The sequence below is a fragment of the Buceros rhinoceros genome, unplaced genomic scaffold (assembly GCF_000710305.1).
Source record: "Buceros rhinoceros silvestris isolate BGI_N320 unplaced genomic scaffold, ASM71030v1 scaffold20837, whole genome shotgun sequence".
Classification (NCBI taxonomy): domain Eukaryota; kingdom Metazoa; phylum Chordata; class Aves; order Bucerotiformes; family Bucerotidae; genus Buceros; species Buceros rhinoceros.
This window is the reverse complement of record NW_010423074.1, coordinates 49,361-66,134: the sequence shown is the minus strand read 5'-3', so window position 1 is coordinate 66,134 and position 16,774 is coordinate 49,361. Positions and strand designations below refer to the sequence as shown.

The window sequence follows — 16,774 nt, the reverse complement described above, 5'->3', positions numbered from 1 at the left end:
GGCACCAGCTTCCCCATCCACTGAGGGCCTGGCTATGGGACCGTACGGATGTACCAGAGACCACGGAGCCACCGTGGCTCGAGACAAGCAAGGAGCAGTGACAGCTCCTCAAAGCACAGCAGCAGGGCAGCATTAGCCCGCACAACGTCTTACCCCCTTCCACAAGCCGGCACAGCCAGGTGCTCCAGGGCAGGTCCCCGGCTCCACTATGAACCCCCACGCTCTCCACTCATAGCTGCTGGGGCGATCCCGACCCAGCCGGCCCCTGCCCTGCCCTGCCCTCAACATCCTCTGCCCAGCCCCGTTCCACAGGGAAAGGCCCACGTCTCGCTACAGAGCCAGGGCCTCCTGTACGGACACCGCGGTGCCAAGCCCACTCCTCCCCTCCCAGCCTTGGGACCACAGGGACATCGTGGCCCAGGACCTGAGGTGAAAGAACACACAGACACCACCACTCAGTTAAGTTGTAGGAATTTATTTTAAATAACCTACAGTTGATTAAAAGGGAATTCATGATAAAAATAGAAGATACTTGTTGAGGAAAGGCTGCAGGAAATGGTCTTCGCACACACACTACGCTAACAATGCCTCTAAGACTAATGATTATAGCAAAAAAAGGTTTCACATTAAAATTCTGCTTTTTAATTTTTTTTAAAATTTTTTTACACAATTACAAAAGAAAAAATAAAAGCCCTAAAATCTCAATTATTTTCCTTTTTGGACCAATGCTCATTTCCCTCGAAATTTATTGACCTGTGAAACTTCTTTTTACACAATAAAATCTTTCAAGTAAAAGAGGGGAGTGGGGCTTAGAAAAAAAAAAACGGGAGAAAAAAAAGGTAAAACAGTCTGACAAACCTAAAAAGTCGATATTCTTGAAGTGTACAGAGCGTGTTCAGAAAAAAGGGTGATGGGAACGTCTTCTGTTGCCAATTTCTCTTGTCCTCAAATTCCACGTCACACGGCCCCTGCCCCCCACCCGCTCCCCAAATCTACACGATCTTTAAGATCAAGAAGAACAACAAAAAAAACCTGTTTAAATATTTTTAAAATAATTAAAGGAAATAAAAATTCACATTTAAAAAAAGGAACACTCAAGTCAGGAGGCCGATTTCCCATCACGCTTCGCTCTGAACAACCGCAGTGGATATTTGTAATTCATGTTCCAACGCGTCGACTGTTTAAGTGACAAATTGAAGAAGATTTGGGTATTTCCATGACTGTAGTGACAGCTGTAACAGGTGCGTTGGGTTTCTTAAAATTTGTTTCTTTGTTAAATTCTGAAATGGGGCGGGAGGGGCGGGGAAGGGCGGGGGTCAAGGAGTCCATTTTCTATTAAAATATAGAAGTTATTGCAAAACCCTAACTGTAAAAACGCACCAATATAATTGGATTTTGTATACAGTAGCTAAAGATTCCCACGCTCTCAGTGTGATGGTGAATTTGCCTGGCGGAAGGTTGACAAATCCCCCATCCACTTGCCCTGCCTCAAGAGAAAAACCACACAAACCAGACAGCTAGAATTTGGATCTCTGAAACATTTTTAAATAAGTTGTCCATAGGACAACTGGCTCAGCTCCTTTAGGATATTTCCAGGTTACGCTTTCTGCAGGATGTTGGCTGTTTTATCCGATGCTCACTTGCCCCTTTCCTCCCCCTTCCCCAGCATCCAAGGACAAGTAAGGCTCACAGTTTATCAATCTCCCTAAAAACCAGGCTACTCCCCCTTTTATTCCCATAAAATTCAGCTCGTTAAAAACAAGTTAAAACTCATAGTCTTCCTCTGCCATGTCGATCGCCCAGGCAAATTTCTCCCGCTGGGTTTTGTTGTAAATCTTCTCTATAGGAATTCCCCACTTCTTACACCTGCAGGAGAGGAGACGCTGTTAGAGTCAGCACAGGCCCTCGACCCCTCGCTGTGCAGAACCGCCCCGCTCTCCCCAGCACCTTCCTGCGCTCTGGTCTGCTACAGGACACACCGCTGAGCCGAGAATGACCCCGCAGTTCTCCACCCCATCACCTCCCAGTGCCGTGCCGGCTTTGGCTGGCACGTTACACTTGCCTCAAGAGACTCTTCTGTAACTGCTTGAAACCGGGTGAAGATGTAAGGGAAGGCCACAGAGACAGACGTCCCTGGCAGCACAGGGGCACTGCTCTCAGCCCTAACTGGGGGCACGAGGCAGCAGTGAAGGGGTGGTTCCTTCCAACACACCCCAGGCAGACGCTCACCAAGCAACAGAGATCCTGGGATCCAGATAGTTGAGTTTGGAGGTGCCCAAAGCGATCTGTTTGTTCTCCTCCCTATCTGTAGCCTGAACCTCCAGCTTCATCAGCTGCTCCTCAATCCTCTGCACTGCTTTCTTCTTGCTCTCCACTGTCCTGGGGAGGGAGACAATCAGAGTGTTTAATTACTATCACCCTGCTAGGCTGGAGACGGCCGCACTGCAGGAACCCAAAGGGACTCTGCCCAAGGTAAGCAATGCCACCGGCCACAACGGGCAGCTCTGTCAGCACAAATGGTGACACAAAACACTCAGCACATGCAGTTAAGAACCGACATTTTCAAAGAAGCAGAGCAGAAATCTTAAGCAGCAGTTTTGTTTTAACGGGTTGGAAGCAACAGCCTGAACTGTACGATGCTACACCCACTTGAACAGCGGCCCATCCACCCCTCTGTAACCGTCGTGCTGTGAGTCTGCCTTCAGAGCTCCCTCAGCCCAGCGCCCCCGCGGCTGTTCTGCAGGGCCCACACAGAGTCCGCAGCCTGGGCCGCCTTCAGAGCGGAGCAGCACCCAGAAAAGTGCATGTAACTGTGTTAACTCCTGGCTCCCCGTTAGGATGGCAGTGCTGCACACTGGACCCACTGCTCTGCTTGGCCCCGGGCCATAGAGCGCTGAGCGCTGGCTGCTGCTCAGCTCAGAGGGCGAAGGGACACAGCAGAGACTACTGCTGCACTGTCAGGCCACCCTACGGTCCTCAGCTTGAAGCATTTCTTTGTGCACTGAATAAAGAGGGGAGAAATAAAGAAAGCCTGAGGAAGTCTTCCCAGATCAAAGGCTGGGGAACAGAGTACAGGGTGAAGGACCCATCTGGAGCTGAGAGTGCTGGGAGCATTGCACAGCCTAGGAACACCAGCCTTACTTTTTAGACTTCTCATCCCTTCGGACCTTGGCATCAGCTTTGGCGCTTTTCAGTTCTCTCCTGGCATCAGCTAACTGCTCCTTCTTGGCATCGATCTAGGAGAGGCAAAACCAGACGGCAGCACTGTGAACACGCTGCTGAGAATGGTGGCAGTCACCTCTGGGCAGCACGACCCAGGGAGCCAGTTCGTGACCACGTTCACAATCTGCCAGCGGTCAGACCCACTTCTGCAGAACAATTCCAGTTTGCTGCAAGTTTTTCCCCTTGGAAAATAGGGCCTGACTCATTTCCAAAGACAAGGCAGTGCTGGGAGCTTTCTCGCACAGCTACAACCAAGCAGGCGAAGGAAGGTGCTTTGCCTGGGACTGGCCAACAACCCCTGCAGGCAGCTTGTCTGCCTCTGCTGCATCCTGCCCGCACTAGCTCTCTGATGGGAGCATGGAAGGATGATCCCTGCTCCCTCAGCAGGGATCAGTTCTTGCTCCAAATCCTACAGGCTGAAAGCTGTTAAGGCTTCAGGCAGTTCTTCTCCAGTCAGTTTAGGGTTTGGGGAATTCAGCATTTTGCAGCCCCTGTTCCGTTCCCCTTCAGCATCCCCCAAGCTCTAAGATCTAGGGTGAAGGCAGCCATGTTAGGTGTTACAGAAGCAGGGGACACTGCAGTGCCAAACCAGAAGTCCTTATTGTGAAGGTTATTCTAAAGCCAGACCAGGAACAGACCTAACCCCTTTGGACCTCATGGCCTTCACCAGAAACAATCTGCAAAGGAAGAGGTCAAGTCAGAGGGGCATAACGTGTCACGTACACAGCCTGCACTGACAGTGGCCCAGGATTCACGCAGCAGGAGTGGATGCCCACTCTGAGTTCTTTAGGGACACGTATCAGAGCTAGAGGCTGCTGCTCAGAAGTTTCAATGGCAGCAGAACACATAGCTAGGGGACGAAGGGCAAATAAAAAGGGTCTGGTCTTGGTCTTTACAAGTAAAAGACAACTCAGACTGAGGAGTCCCTTTCAGCTCACTGCTCCCCTGCTGCAGCACTAACCAAATCCCGACAGGGAAAAGCAGACTCTGCTTCTGTTTCACCCCACGCGAAAGGAAACATGACTCCCAAGACGCAGCACTTGGAGCCCTGCTCCAACCCAAGAGCTGGGCAAGGGTGGGGGTACCTTGCTCTGCAGGTTCATCATGGACTTCTCAAAGGTCTTCGGTGGAGCCCTCTGGTGGTTGCACAAAATGGCAACTGCTCTGTTGGCACGGTTATAGGAAAGGATCTTCGCGGGAATGTTGTCATCCGCTGCAAGGGACAAGAACATGGTGAACAAGCGGGTCCTCCAGGGCTGTGCAGCCCTGGCCAGGGTCCCACCGACTCTTCAAGCTGAGTCACTGCAGCGCTGACCTTCCCCTCTGAACACTGCCCTGTTGACAGCTGTAGGAGCCTGAGCACCTCCATCCCAGGACCCAACTCCTTTGGGGGCAGTTTCTTTGCTAGCAAAGACAACGTTTGCACTCAGTCACACCCACGCTCAGAGCAGAGGACAGCAGGACCACACTGCTCAACTGGTGGCCTCCACAGATCCAATGTGCCCACTCAGTGAAGCAGTTAAAGCGCAACTGTACTTGACAGAGAGGCTGTGAACGAGCAGCCACGAAACACGGGGCTGTTACCGATGGATCTGCTTTGCCTGACACCTACAGCACTTTACAATTAATGTAAAAGGCAAGTAAGTGATTTGGTAAAGGAGAGACATGAACGAGCAGGTACACCTTGGTGTCCTCACAAGTCACCCCTGCCCTGCCCCAGAGCTGGGCTGCTCAGAAGTCTGTCTGGCAGTGGATTTTCGGTCAGACCTCGGCTGTCTTATGTTCGCACCGGGAGAAGTGCAACGAGGAAGTGGTGTACAGATGTAAAGCTTGCGGCTAAGCCAAGGAAGCCAGGCCTGTACTGCAGGGTAAGATCTGTTCCCCTCACAGGATAAGACTTACGATTAGTGAGCTCCTTGAGCTGCTGCTGTAGCGTGATGGAGGCGTTGTAAGTACGGAATACCTTGGCTGTCAGTCCCTCCATAAGGTCTTGAAGGTGTTTATTTAAGATACTGGTCTAAGGAAGCAAAAAGGAGATGATAGTTAGCACTACAACTGACCCCAGCATTTGTGAAATCTCTGGACACACGGCTGAAGCCTGGTCTGCTCAGACCTGACCACAACAGAATGGCCACAACATTGTGGAAACCACAGGAAAAGTGAACCAAGAACCACCAAGTATTATATTGGTATGAATTGCCACAAGTGGCCAAAAAAGTTTTCTTCACTGTGGAGGTTCTGGTTCCCCACAGGTAGAAATGTGCCTGTCTCATCCCAGGAAAGGTGCCTGAACCACCACGGTGCTCCCGTACAGCCCAACGTGCAGGTGGGGAGAGCATCCGAAAATCTGTCACCTCACATAATCATCATCTCTGAGCTCTGAAAAAACTTATGTCAGAGCCAGGCAGGCTGAGCAGGACCAAAGCCCATCGCTTCAGGAACCTGTGGGCACAGCAGACAGTACAGACACCAGACTGAGACAGACTCCCCCTGCTTTTAGGCTGCCCAGGCCAGCCCTGGAGGAAAACTGCCACTGAAGCCATTTCTGGAATGGAGCAGCTGGCACAGAGTGAGCCTGTTCATGGTGGTCTACCACCATCCCTCACCATTAACTATGTGCTTACATTGAGGCGGTCAAAAAGGTCATCCTCAGGCTGCTTGTTCTCCATGAACAGCTGAAGATTCTTAAACACCTGCAGGAAAAGAAAACCAGTAACTTCAGGCACACAGACCAGACAGCGCTGGGTAGCAGTAATACGTAAGGAAGCAACACTTCCAGAGAGCCACTTCAGCTGTTTTCAGGCAAGTGTTGATGCTGGATGTTCCTTCCCAGCATGCAAAGAGTCATCTCTCAATACAACGCCTGTGTGGAAGGTTCCTCCCCATAATGTGAGCCCTGAGCGTTCAATGCCTTTTAGCACCATCCTTTCAATCAAGACTGCAGGAGGCCCGATTCTGCTCTGACTTTGCTGCCTAACAGAGAAAGGGACCTCAAAGCCACCAGCTTTCCCTCTCTCTCCATCCTTACTCCAGACAAAGGGACCCCTGAGCCATTTCCCATGGAGTGCAGTTACCTAAACTCATCTCACTGCTGCATTAAGTGTTTCATACAGCTCCATCCCAGACAAGTCTCACCGGGGTAGGGAGAATAATCAGAGCATCTCTGATTACAGAGAGACGACAAATCCCAGCTCTGCGTGCTCCAGATCCCCAGTTCCCAGCTTCTCAACAAACACACATTCTTCTTCTACAGACACCCGATATACAAAGATTTTGAGCTCCTCATTCTAAGCACTGAAAAAAAAACCACCAAGAGATACCAACACTAATAAATTTAAAGGGAAAAAATGTTCCCGTTAAACAGGAACAAGGAGTTAAGAATTCCAGCACATGCTCATTTCTACAGCAGCCATAGCTTGGGGCTTTTTTTTTTTTCAGTTGTTTTGCTCCCCAAGAGGCCAACATTTACTGCTGATTGTTAGAATTACCACAGAACGGCACACAGGGTGTCTAACACACTGTGCTGACTGCAGAGCTGGGGGCCAGATGCAAAGCTGCTACAGCCACAAAAAATGAAAGTCTTTTTGGACAGGTTCACACTGCTGGGTGGGGATTTATTCTGCAGTGAGGTCAAGGTCACAGCAGAAATTGGTGGATGACAGAGAAATAAAGGAATTCAGACTGGCTAAGGAAGAAGGCATGCCTGGTAGATAGTCAGGCTCACAGGCCAGAAGTCTCAGTGCACCTACTCGGTATGCTCTGGAGCACCCAAGGTCAAGGCATATCTCAGGGAGGGCTCAGGTCCAACATGAGCACAATCGCTACAAGAGAGAAGCTGGTATCGTGAAGGCCCAAGCTGAACTGCTACTCTAACAGTGCCATCCAGCACCGCATTTCAGAGCCTTTTATGTTCGTAATTGTCACATGGACCTAGAACTCCACCATCCACAGGCGACAAAACCAACTGTGCTGACCAGAACGAGACCCAAGAAAGTCACCTAACAGAGCTGTTACAGTTCTGTTATGCCTGCTCTTGACACTGACACCACAGGGGAGAGCAGCAACACGTTTAGTTAGCTCATCTGCTGGGTTATGCCCCACCACCAGCAGGCTTATCTTCCATGGCACCGCCAATAGAAAGGGAAGAACACTGACTACTCTTCTGGCCAGGTATCTGACCACGGACAAAGCACTCTATTATTGCCACCAAAATGACGTGACCACATTTTCCTGCAGTCCAGCCTGTATGAGTGTTGGTGGAGGAGCCTTACCCTCTTCTCAACAGGGACTTTGTTGTAGTATCGGATGGAGTCTTTCCCGAGGAAGTCAAACTCAACCACGTATTCCTGGCCATCCAGTTCAGGGTGCAGCTTGATATGTTCTACTCTGAGAGAGCAGCAGCCCACTGTGTCAGCTGTCTCTCCTTCTTCTTTTTCATTACCAGCTCTCAGGGCAAGCTACATTTATATAGAGACAAGAAATGCAAGCATGTCAAATCATCCCAGGTAGATTCTGGAAACTTTCAGACACTGGCCTGGAATCAGCAGTGTCCACGAGAAAGGGAGAAAATGTGTTTGAGCAGATAAAATTGAGGCTTAGGAAATTTTAATGAAAACAACCTTAAGTTCTCTTTAAGTGTGTTTTAAATAACGCTACTGTAAAGCCACAAATCTACCAATCCACTAGGATACCTCAGGTTTTTTAAGGTAAGTTTAAAGCAATTTGTTTTACCAACTTCCGTTCAGTAACTCAAACTGCAAAACAGCTGGAAATCCATTTCACAATGTTCTGGTATTTTTTTTTTTTTAAATGAAACCGACTTCCACAGGAAGTCAACCTGAGAGAAAACCATCAACATCAGCTGTTCGTCTTCTATGACACTACCTCTTCACTGCACACTAAACGCACTTTAAATACCACACAGGACAATTCGGGTTATATATAAATTATATATATAAATCAAAGGCTGCACTTGGCTGCATAAAAAATGTGTTTTAACAGTACGGGCTCAGTGTTCATATGAAAGTGCAATTATTCAAATCAAAGTTCCCTGGTTTACACCAAACCATTTTGAACAAAATCTGTTAATTCAGTTCGACAAGACACCATGTAAAACCAGAGCTGCAGCTCTCTGGCAACTGGTTTTAAGTAGCTTTAAATGCATCAGTACATCTGCAGTTTTCTTTACACTTCCTTACGCTGTGGTGAAAAAATCAGCATAATTATGAAACCTCATGACTGTGAGCTCAAATTGAAGAGGTGACAAACCAGCAGAAATTCCTAGCAGGAAAACTGAAACAGCTGGAGACAAAAAGTCCACACAAACTTCCCAGTAATCCAGCTGGGCCATTCTGGAACCAGGCTGTGAATTTTGCCTGAACCAAAACAATGCTTCCTGCAATAGCCACATGCAGTACAATAGTTTGCTGCTCTGGATTCCAGGTAAGGGGAAGGAAAAGGAGACAGCAGCCTGCTCACCAGGAAGTCTTGGGGTACCTGAGTCACTGGGCTAAATTTTGCCTTTGGAACAGACACTCAGCAGTCCCCAGTACTCCCAGCAGGATGGGAAAGGCAAGAGGAGTGTGCTGGGAAGGAGCCTTACTTTGTCGATGAAGTACAGCGCCACAGCTCGCTGCCGCACTTTCATCTCTTTGGATTTCCAGTCTTCTCGATATTGATTCCGGATTTTATCTACGCACTTCTTCAACCTCCGCGCTGTCTCATACTTCTGCCAGTCCTTCTCACCCTGCAGAGGGAGGTGAATAGAGTCAGCGTTAGAAAGCAGGCAGAGGACCGGTTCCAATCTGCATCTCGAAGCTCTGCAAGTCTCCTGTGTGGCGAATGCTCTCGCTGTACAAAAGCACTGAGATTTTGCTGCTGAGCAGCTCAGCTCCCAACTCTGCTGCCACGCAGCTGTAGGTCATTCAGATTTCCATGATATCCAACGCTTCCGCAGAAGCCACTGTGAAGGCACAAAAGACGCTGTATGTCTTCCATGCTTCTCAACATATAAATGGTTTCCTCTGCTTTATTCAGAGGACACTTATGTGCTTTCAGCTGTGTAATTAAACGCCCATAAAATGTAAAAGCAACATCAACAATTTATCATCATTACTATATATTCAAGCCACAGTAAAAAGAGGGCATGAATTCACAGGGAACAGAGATTTCTCCCTGTCCTTGTAGGACAAACCCCTTGTTTCCAATCCAGAAAAAACACTCTTAAATGCTTCACGAGAAGAATTTAAATCCTACCCCCGAAACTGAAGCTACTTATTTTTCAACTGGTTTATCACTGCCTTTGTAGAACTGATCCATTGACTCATTATTTGCTCCCACAGCAGGGTTTGTTTTCCTTCAGTCATGAGTCCTTTCTCAGCCAGCCTGGCCACATTTTTAATTTCACAACTGACTAATCAGCAACCCATGGTTAGAGCTTCCCTACATGATCGGGCAGGGTAAGTTAGGGTCAAAAGTAGGTAAAATATCCACCAGAGCAAGTCTGCTTTTGGATAAGTTGTTTCCTTTGAGGTTTACACAGGGTAAAGCATTCCTACTAGGAATGACAGAGTGATGCTTTTCAATAGATGTTTTCCAGATTTCCTCTGCTCTGCTGTGCAGTAATTTTGTTCTTTCTTTTCAAGGGTGAACAGAAGCACAGGAACTTTCCTATGTTTTTCCATCAGTGCAGGATGAACTAGCAAAACGGCTTTACTTCCTACCTCTTTCCTAGCCAACTGCTACATTTGCTTCTTGGAGACACGACCAGTAAGATTTATTTATTTTTTCAATTAGATCTTTACCTTAATTCTTGAGCTAGGGTTCAACATGATGTATTTGATAGAGCCTTGGATGTTCTCAGTCCATGACACCAGCCAGGTAACCTTGTTGTCATGCCGGACCTCCTTCCATTTGTGTCCTGGTGGAGGGGCAGGGATCTTGGAATCCCTGCAGAGAATGACAGAACAGCAAATAAAAACTAGTTAAAGAGACTTCCTCAGCATCAAAACAGAGGCAGTAATGAATACCATCGCACAAAGGAAGCACAGGGACAGAAACTAAGGCAACATAACTACCTACTTCCAGAAGGAGGAAATCAAGCGTACCCAAGGGAACTGGATCAATTGGATCCAATCAAAGACCAGAAATGTAACTGCTGTCAGCAGGTAAGAACTACTGAAGGTGGGAACACACAGTGCTAGGACTAGTTCTGACTTGTTGACACTTATCAGGAGAAGACTGAGGGGAAGCCCACCAAACCTCAGCCTTTGACACCAAGGAAGACAAAACCCACCTAGAAGAAAATTAGTATCTGATAATATTAGCAGGACAGACTTTGAGCAGATGAGGAAGAAAAGGAGTTGACAAAGCTCTACGCTTGAATATCAACCTGTGCAGGACTTTAAGAAGCTCTCCTATCTAGAAAGCAAAGCTAAGGTGTGAAGCATCCAGTGCTCACTTGCTGCAGTTAATGATGATGTCTTCTGGCATGATGCGCCTCTTCAACATGCCCATTTTGGGATGGTTCCCACGACCTCGGAAGAGACCTGGAGGCTCAATCTTAAAGTTGGCAATCCTCTCCTTGTGGTTGTCCATCACGCAGTAACCATATTCCTTCAACAGCCGCTCGTTCTCCTCCTTGATTTTCTGGAAAAAGCCAAGAGCAAAGATGATGTGGTGTATCCAGCACCACACTACTCTCTAAGTGCCAAGACTTAAAATATTTTTATATTCACACCACACTAATGCTGAAAACCCAGCTCAAAAGCAGTTCCCCATCATGGCAAATGCCGTATCAACACACGGAGCAGGAGACTGTCCAGTGAGGCATTCATCAAACCTAAGCAGCAAAACTGGAAAAACAGAAAGAATGTGCAAAAACTGTCTTGCATTTGAGGGAAACAGATTAGAGCTGGTGAAAACAGCTACAATTTTGTCCCAGTAGAGGCCTTTAACTCTATCTGTGTACCACAGGTACTAGCACAGTGCTGCTGCTTTATGGGCTACATTCAGCATTTGACATCCACCAGGCCTTACATCTTGTTGGTTATGTATAAAAACTAAGACTTCTGTGTTTGAAATCAGCACCAGAAAGTGGGCAGAGGAATGTCTCCAGTCTGCTGCATGTCAAGCCTGTGTCAGCAAATGGTCTCATAAACAGAACACAGTCTCCCAAGTAAAAATGTGCTGAGATTTCACTGCATACTTCTGCGCTTGAACTCTAATTACATAGAAGGGAAAATAAAAACATTGCAGCTCAAAATAAAACATCTGACCCCTAGACAGCACTGGTGTGCCAGCTAAGAAACGAACAGGAAAAGCCTCTACCAGGGACGGGACTGACAAGGGCTCACCCGTGTGTTTATCAAACAGCAGGAAGACAGGGGTTCTGTTTTGGTGGGACCCCTCTGACTCCAAGGGCCACACTTCCAAGCTACCAGGCCCCTCACTCAAAGGACAATTACTGTAGCGTTGCAAATGATCAACTGAGAACTTTGCACAAGTTTCCAATTTCCACTGCAGCAAGTTTCAGTCATTTAAAAACTATTTTGCTCTCTCCCCACAAGCTACTGTAGCCACGCTACTGGAAAATAAAGTTTGCTTCTTATTCAGAAAACCCCATTACTTCATATTTAAGATCAGTTCTCTCATTTTATTCACTATCGTCACAACTGCATCCATTCCACCATCCCCAATTTTGCCCTCCAAACCGCAGGAGCTTCTAAAATAAAACTCTATCCTTCACTGAGTATCCACTGCTCGTTATTGGCCAGGGACCAAGGCTCCCATGGAGGCGGCACCTCTGATTCTCTTTATTTACTTAAGTGGGATCAGGAGCTTTAGCCCTATCAATATCATTTTAAGTCTGGATGAAGGTTCAGCTGTAAACATGGTGCTTTGCCCTACCTGAGCTGCACAGTAAAGATTCCTACAGTTAACATGGAAGTAATAATTTGAAAACTGGTAAACACTGACTTAAACAGCAAGGCAGGCAGAGGAATGATTACACAAAGATGTTTACAAGCCAGCTAAGAATCAAGAAATCTCCTAGAATTCCCTCTGGTACCTGTTTCTCCTCCTTGGACATCTGTTTCCTAGCTTCCGACTGAGCTTTGAAATACTGGCTCATGTGGGTGAAGTCGCACTTGCTGAGGCTGGTGATAGTGCTCTTCTCTTCAGAAGTCATTTCCTTGCAGAAAGAAAGTAGTGCTTCAGCTTTCATACACCGTAAGTTTTCATGCATGGTAGAGCTTACCCCACCCCAGGCAGTTTAACCAGGAACAACAGACAGGTTCTCACAATAAACCCCCAAGAATCCCCAAACTCTTGCACATGATCACTCCGCTAAGGTAAAGAGAAGAGGACAAGCAGCAGAGCTTACGGAGTGCTGCCCTTCCAGCAGTCTGACCTCTGTGAGCGCTGGGCAATGTTGCACCACCTCCCTGACTGCTCTCACACTGAACAGCAGCTGGGACTGGGAGGGATAGGGAGAAAAACCCAGTATCCCATCTAGGAAAACTGCACCAGCTCATCTGAAAGTTCATCTTCTAGACAGATTAGGCTGATGACTCAGGTGACGCTGAGTTTTAGGTCTTTGGAAGGGGTTTCCTTCTAATGTGAAGGCAGCTCTTCAACAAGGCACACAACAGTCAGATCAGCTACACCCCATCGTGCTACAGAAGGCAGATTTGGCCAAGAGAAGTCTGACTTGTCAGTGTAGAGAAGTATTTCTGATAGGGTCCTTCCCAGTGAAACTCCAGCACAAACTGGAAGCTTCACTGCTACAATCTGAGGCAGGTTGTAGTTGCCTTGTGCTGACATTCCTGTGCGTGGAACAGTAGCAACTTTTCACTGTCCAGTGCTCAGGACACACTGGCCATGCCTGCAGCCGCTGCAGCCCAGAACTACGTGCATACCTTTCTCCAGTCCTTGAAAAAGTTTTTCCTGAAGATCTCCTTTGTAGTGTACTCATGATCAAGCATTTTTGCGAAGAATGTGGCAACTTCTTCTGCTTTGGTACTCAGCTTCATGACTTTACCTACAAAGAAAGGTTTTCTTTTTAAAGAAAAGGGTAAACAGCAACTGAAGACAGAAAGAGGCCACAGGAACTACCTTAAAGGACGCTGTATTTTTACCACAGAGAGGTTTTTCTTAAAACTGTTACATAGTACAGCAAATGGGATGGACAAAAGAAACAAAGAAGCACAATTGCTTGACTTTCATCACAAACATTTTGAAAAAAAGTTTCCTCTGGAATCTAAACACTACAAAAAGCAGCAGCAGTGTGATGTGAGATGGGTCAGAGATACAGGGCAGGAAGGGGAAAAGGCCTCCTGCAGGAAGCCCTGTGCTGAGACACCCCAGCGGTGTGTGCGCTCCTGGGAGATGCTGCTGTTTGAAGTGGAAGAGGCAAGAGGGTTTGTAAAATTTCACATTCCGGTGCTCAGACATATGGGAAATACAGTCTCTGTATTCCTCTCCTACCCACAGAGGGACACCTACTTCCAGAGGGACACAGTTGGAACACCCCTTCCAGCCTTCAGCTATTTCCAGCCAGGAAGAGCCCTTCCTATGGATACACCACAAATAGCTGGGAAGCGATGCCAAATATTTAACTCCCTTCGCTGCAGGGGAACGTGTCAGGATGCTGCTACTTGTCCCCTTTGCTGAGGGAATGCACTGCCCTGTCTCCAAACCAGGCTCAAGCACCAGTCATTTTTAAGAAAGACTTAGCTTCCAGTGAACAGAGAGGTCACATTTCAGCTTATCTGCAAGGCTGCAGCACAAAGTGGAACTGCTGCAAGGGAAGGCTTTAAAACACACAGGGAAGAGGCTGTTGCAACATCAGAGCGGTGGATTCAGCACTGAACATTTTCCTGTCGAGTGTCTCTTTGGTCCAGATTGCATTCCCGATGACACGTGAGGTGCCAGCGATCCCCGCGAAGGATTTGGCATGCAGCTCACATCTCCTGCTAGTTGCAAGAAATACTTAAAGTCGCAATAGGCTGGCAGACCGTCAGCACCTGTGGATTTTCTAACAACCATTTCACTGCACAAGAGCGAATATAAGAAACACTCGAGTTGATTCTACGCTCTTGGAAAAAACCCCATACTTCTAATTTACTGCACGTTTTTAAAAGTTGCATCATCGGCAAAATTAAAACATGGGAGTCAGCTATAAAGCCTTAAGATCTATAAAACCTCGTAAAACAGGACTTAGCAAAAGGTCCTCCCAGTGTTCTGAGACTATTCCACAATTAAGCTAAACCAACAGGAACTCTGCCAATTTTAAAGCTGCAACCTAAAATACAGCATTTGTTTGCTTATAACAGGAAATGGGGGAAGGGAAAGACAGCGAGGGAAACGGTTTTTCCAGGCTGCAAGTCTAGTTTGACAGAGGCTATCGAGTTAGTAACATGTTTTGGGGCTAAAAACAACTGATATTTTTCCTTGCCCCATCAACAGAAATACATGCAAGTGCAGGCCACCTCTGGGGTACAAGCAGCAGCCTGTTAACCCACATGAAGGGAAGCCCTAAGAGATGGCTCCGGCATCTCAAGCTCCTTCACCGGGCCGGGTAGTGCAGGAGCTAACAATAGCTCCAGCAGTCACTGAGGATGAAAACAGGCAGCCTCACCGCAATGCAATCACCCAGCAAGGGACGACTCCGGTGAGAGCCTGCGGCCCGCTGGCCAGCCACAGCGCAGTTACTGGGCTCTACAAATCATCCCCCGCTCATCTTGAAATTAGACCATGCCTCGTGAGCACAGAGAGTGGCTCTCAGCAGCTGCTGCGTAGATCAGACCGCGGATTTTTGCCTCGCTTCTCAAGGAATGCTTATGTGATTGCTTTATTTGCCAGACCCCCCTGCCCACCCCGTAACTGTTGAGGCTATTGAATTTCTGCCACGACAGAGGTTGCAAAAATCCCTGCAATTGTTAGATGTTTGGTGAAATAGATGGCTAGATAGCAGAGGAGCTTCTTGCTGCCTGCACCAAAGGGATGGCTATAGCACGATTCCCCCCCACTTCTCTCTTCAGCACAAGATAGCACACATTCTTCAGAGGAAAAAAAATTCCCAACTTTGCAGGGAGTTCTCATCAAACCCTATGAAGGAAGTCTGCAGACATCCCTGGTCACTCACTACTGCTTGGAGACAGCCCTTAACAGGATGCAGCATGTTTCTGTCACTACACTGCTGCTGAACATGATTGCCACCTATTAGTATTTAAAAACACTGTCATGTCACATGGAAACAGCACGTTGCTCCTGGAAGGGTTCCACATGCAGATGTCCCCTTCACCAAAAATTACGTTTTCATCCATTCAAATGCCTCCACTTAATTCAATCCTGGGTTAATTTGATCCTTCATCTCACATGACTAAAGGACTAAAAGGAAACACACGGGTCATCAAGTCCAGTCTCCGGCAGGCATCACATCACATAATCCCTTCCACATGAGCCTCTAACAACCAGTCAGCCCAGCACACTGGAATCCACACCAATTAGTTCTACCACACACAATGGTGAGGGAGTGGGCCCGTGACTTACACCAGTGGGCTGTGTCCTTGGGGCCAGGGTCATCCCATGCATTCCTACAAGATCCTAATCATCTGTACCAAAATTCAATTGTCTTTTATTCTGCTCATGCCACCAAATGCCCATGAATTTCATCACAGATGATGGAAGCTGCAATTCATAGGGTTAAAAAAAATAGAGCAAACCTAAAGGTGACCAGTAATGAAGTGGCTATAATTACGTACTCTGCTGGTGATACACTGCTGCTCTCAGCCTGAGACACTCTCATAGTTAAGTAACCCAAGAGATTTACCACCGTAACAGAATGAGAACAAGTTCATCTCCATGTCAGCTCAGTCAGCAGAATTCATCAGGCTGTTCCTTTACTTCCACAGATCCTTCCTTCACTTGGCAGCTGAGGAACTTCTAAGCTAACCACTAAAACAAACCCACCTCCCCATATCTTCAGTCCCCAGAAGAACGCCACAATACTCTGAGAATGTTTATTTCTCTTCCCAGCAAGTGGAAACACAGATTAACTCACCATCATAATAAAACTTGACATTTTCAGGCAGAGGTTCATATGGTGGAGCAAATACAGGACCTTTGTGCTCTAGGAACTTCCATTTAATGCCTTCAGGGTAGCGCTCTTCTTCCCACCTTCAAGAGAGAAATATGAACCAATACAATTTGAAGCTCCTAATCTTAATTTTATTACTCTGTGGGTATAACAGTATGTGGGTATAACAGTATGCCAAAGAAAAGCAGTGAGCAATCACTGCTTTGCCAGGCAAATATTCAGTGCAGTGTCACCAGTTATTGTCTCTCTCCCTCCTCCTTTTTTTAATCTTTTAAAAAGCACAGCCATGTCTGTGAACAGAACACCTTGGGTCGCAGCTTATCTTAGGACACCATAGTCCTCACCTCTCGCTGCTCTTCACAAAAATTACAGTTGGACAGTTCGAAAAGCTTAGAACTTAAGAAAATAAAGGATTCAGTCTTGTACGGCAGCTCAGATCACGCCACACTAGAG

At 47.3% G+C, this 16,774-nt stretch overlaps 1 protein-coding gene across 1 annotated transcript in view; it reads right to left on the bottom strand.

Moving 5' to 3' along the window:
- Positions 1 to 454: 454 nt before the first annotated feature.
- TOP1 (topoisomerase (DNA) I) overlaps positions 455 to 16,774 on the bottom strand; it is a 36,979-nt gene continuing 20,659 nt past the window's right edge. The window contains exons 7-19 of the mRNA XM_010140306.1: positions 16,286 to 16,401; positions 13,140 to 13,261; positions 12,290 to 12,412; positions 10,682 to 10,869; positions 10,026 to 10,170; positions 8,825 to 8,968; positions 7,494 to 7,679; positions 5,847 to 5,915; positions 5,125 to 5,239; positions 4,308 to 4,435; positions 3,142 to 3,236; positions 2,230 to 2,379; positions 455 to 1,866 (exon numbers count right to left, since the gene is read on the bottom strand). Of these exons, the coding sequence (XP_010138608.1) occupies positions 1,764 to 1,866; positions 2,230 to 2,379; positions 3,142 to 3,236; positions 4,308 to 4,435; positions 5,125 to 5,239; positions 5,847 to 5,915; positions 7,494 to 7,679; positions 8,825 to 8,968; positions 10,026 to 10,170; positions 10,682 to 10,869; positions 12,290 to 12,412; positions 13,140 to 13,261; positions 16,286 to 16,401 (1,684 nt within the window). The 3' untranslated portion in view covers positions 455 to 1,763. The remainder of the gene's footprint in view (positions 1,867 to 2,229; positions 2,380 to 3,141; positions 3,237 to 4,307; positions 4,436 to 5,124; positions 5,240 to 5,846; positions 5,916 to 7,493; positions 7,680 to 8,824; positions 8,969 to 10,025; positions 10,171 to 10,681; positions 10,870 to 12,289; positions 12,413 to 13,139; positions 13,262 to 16,285; positions 16,402 to 16,774) is intronic.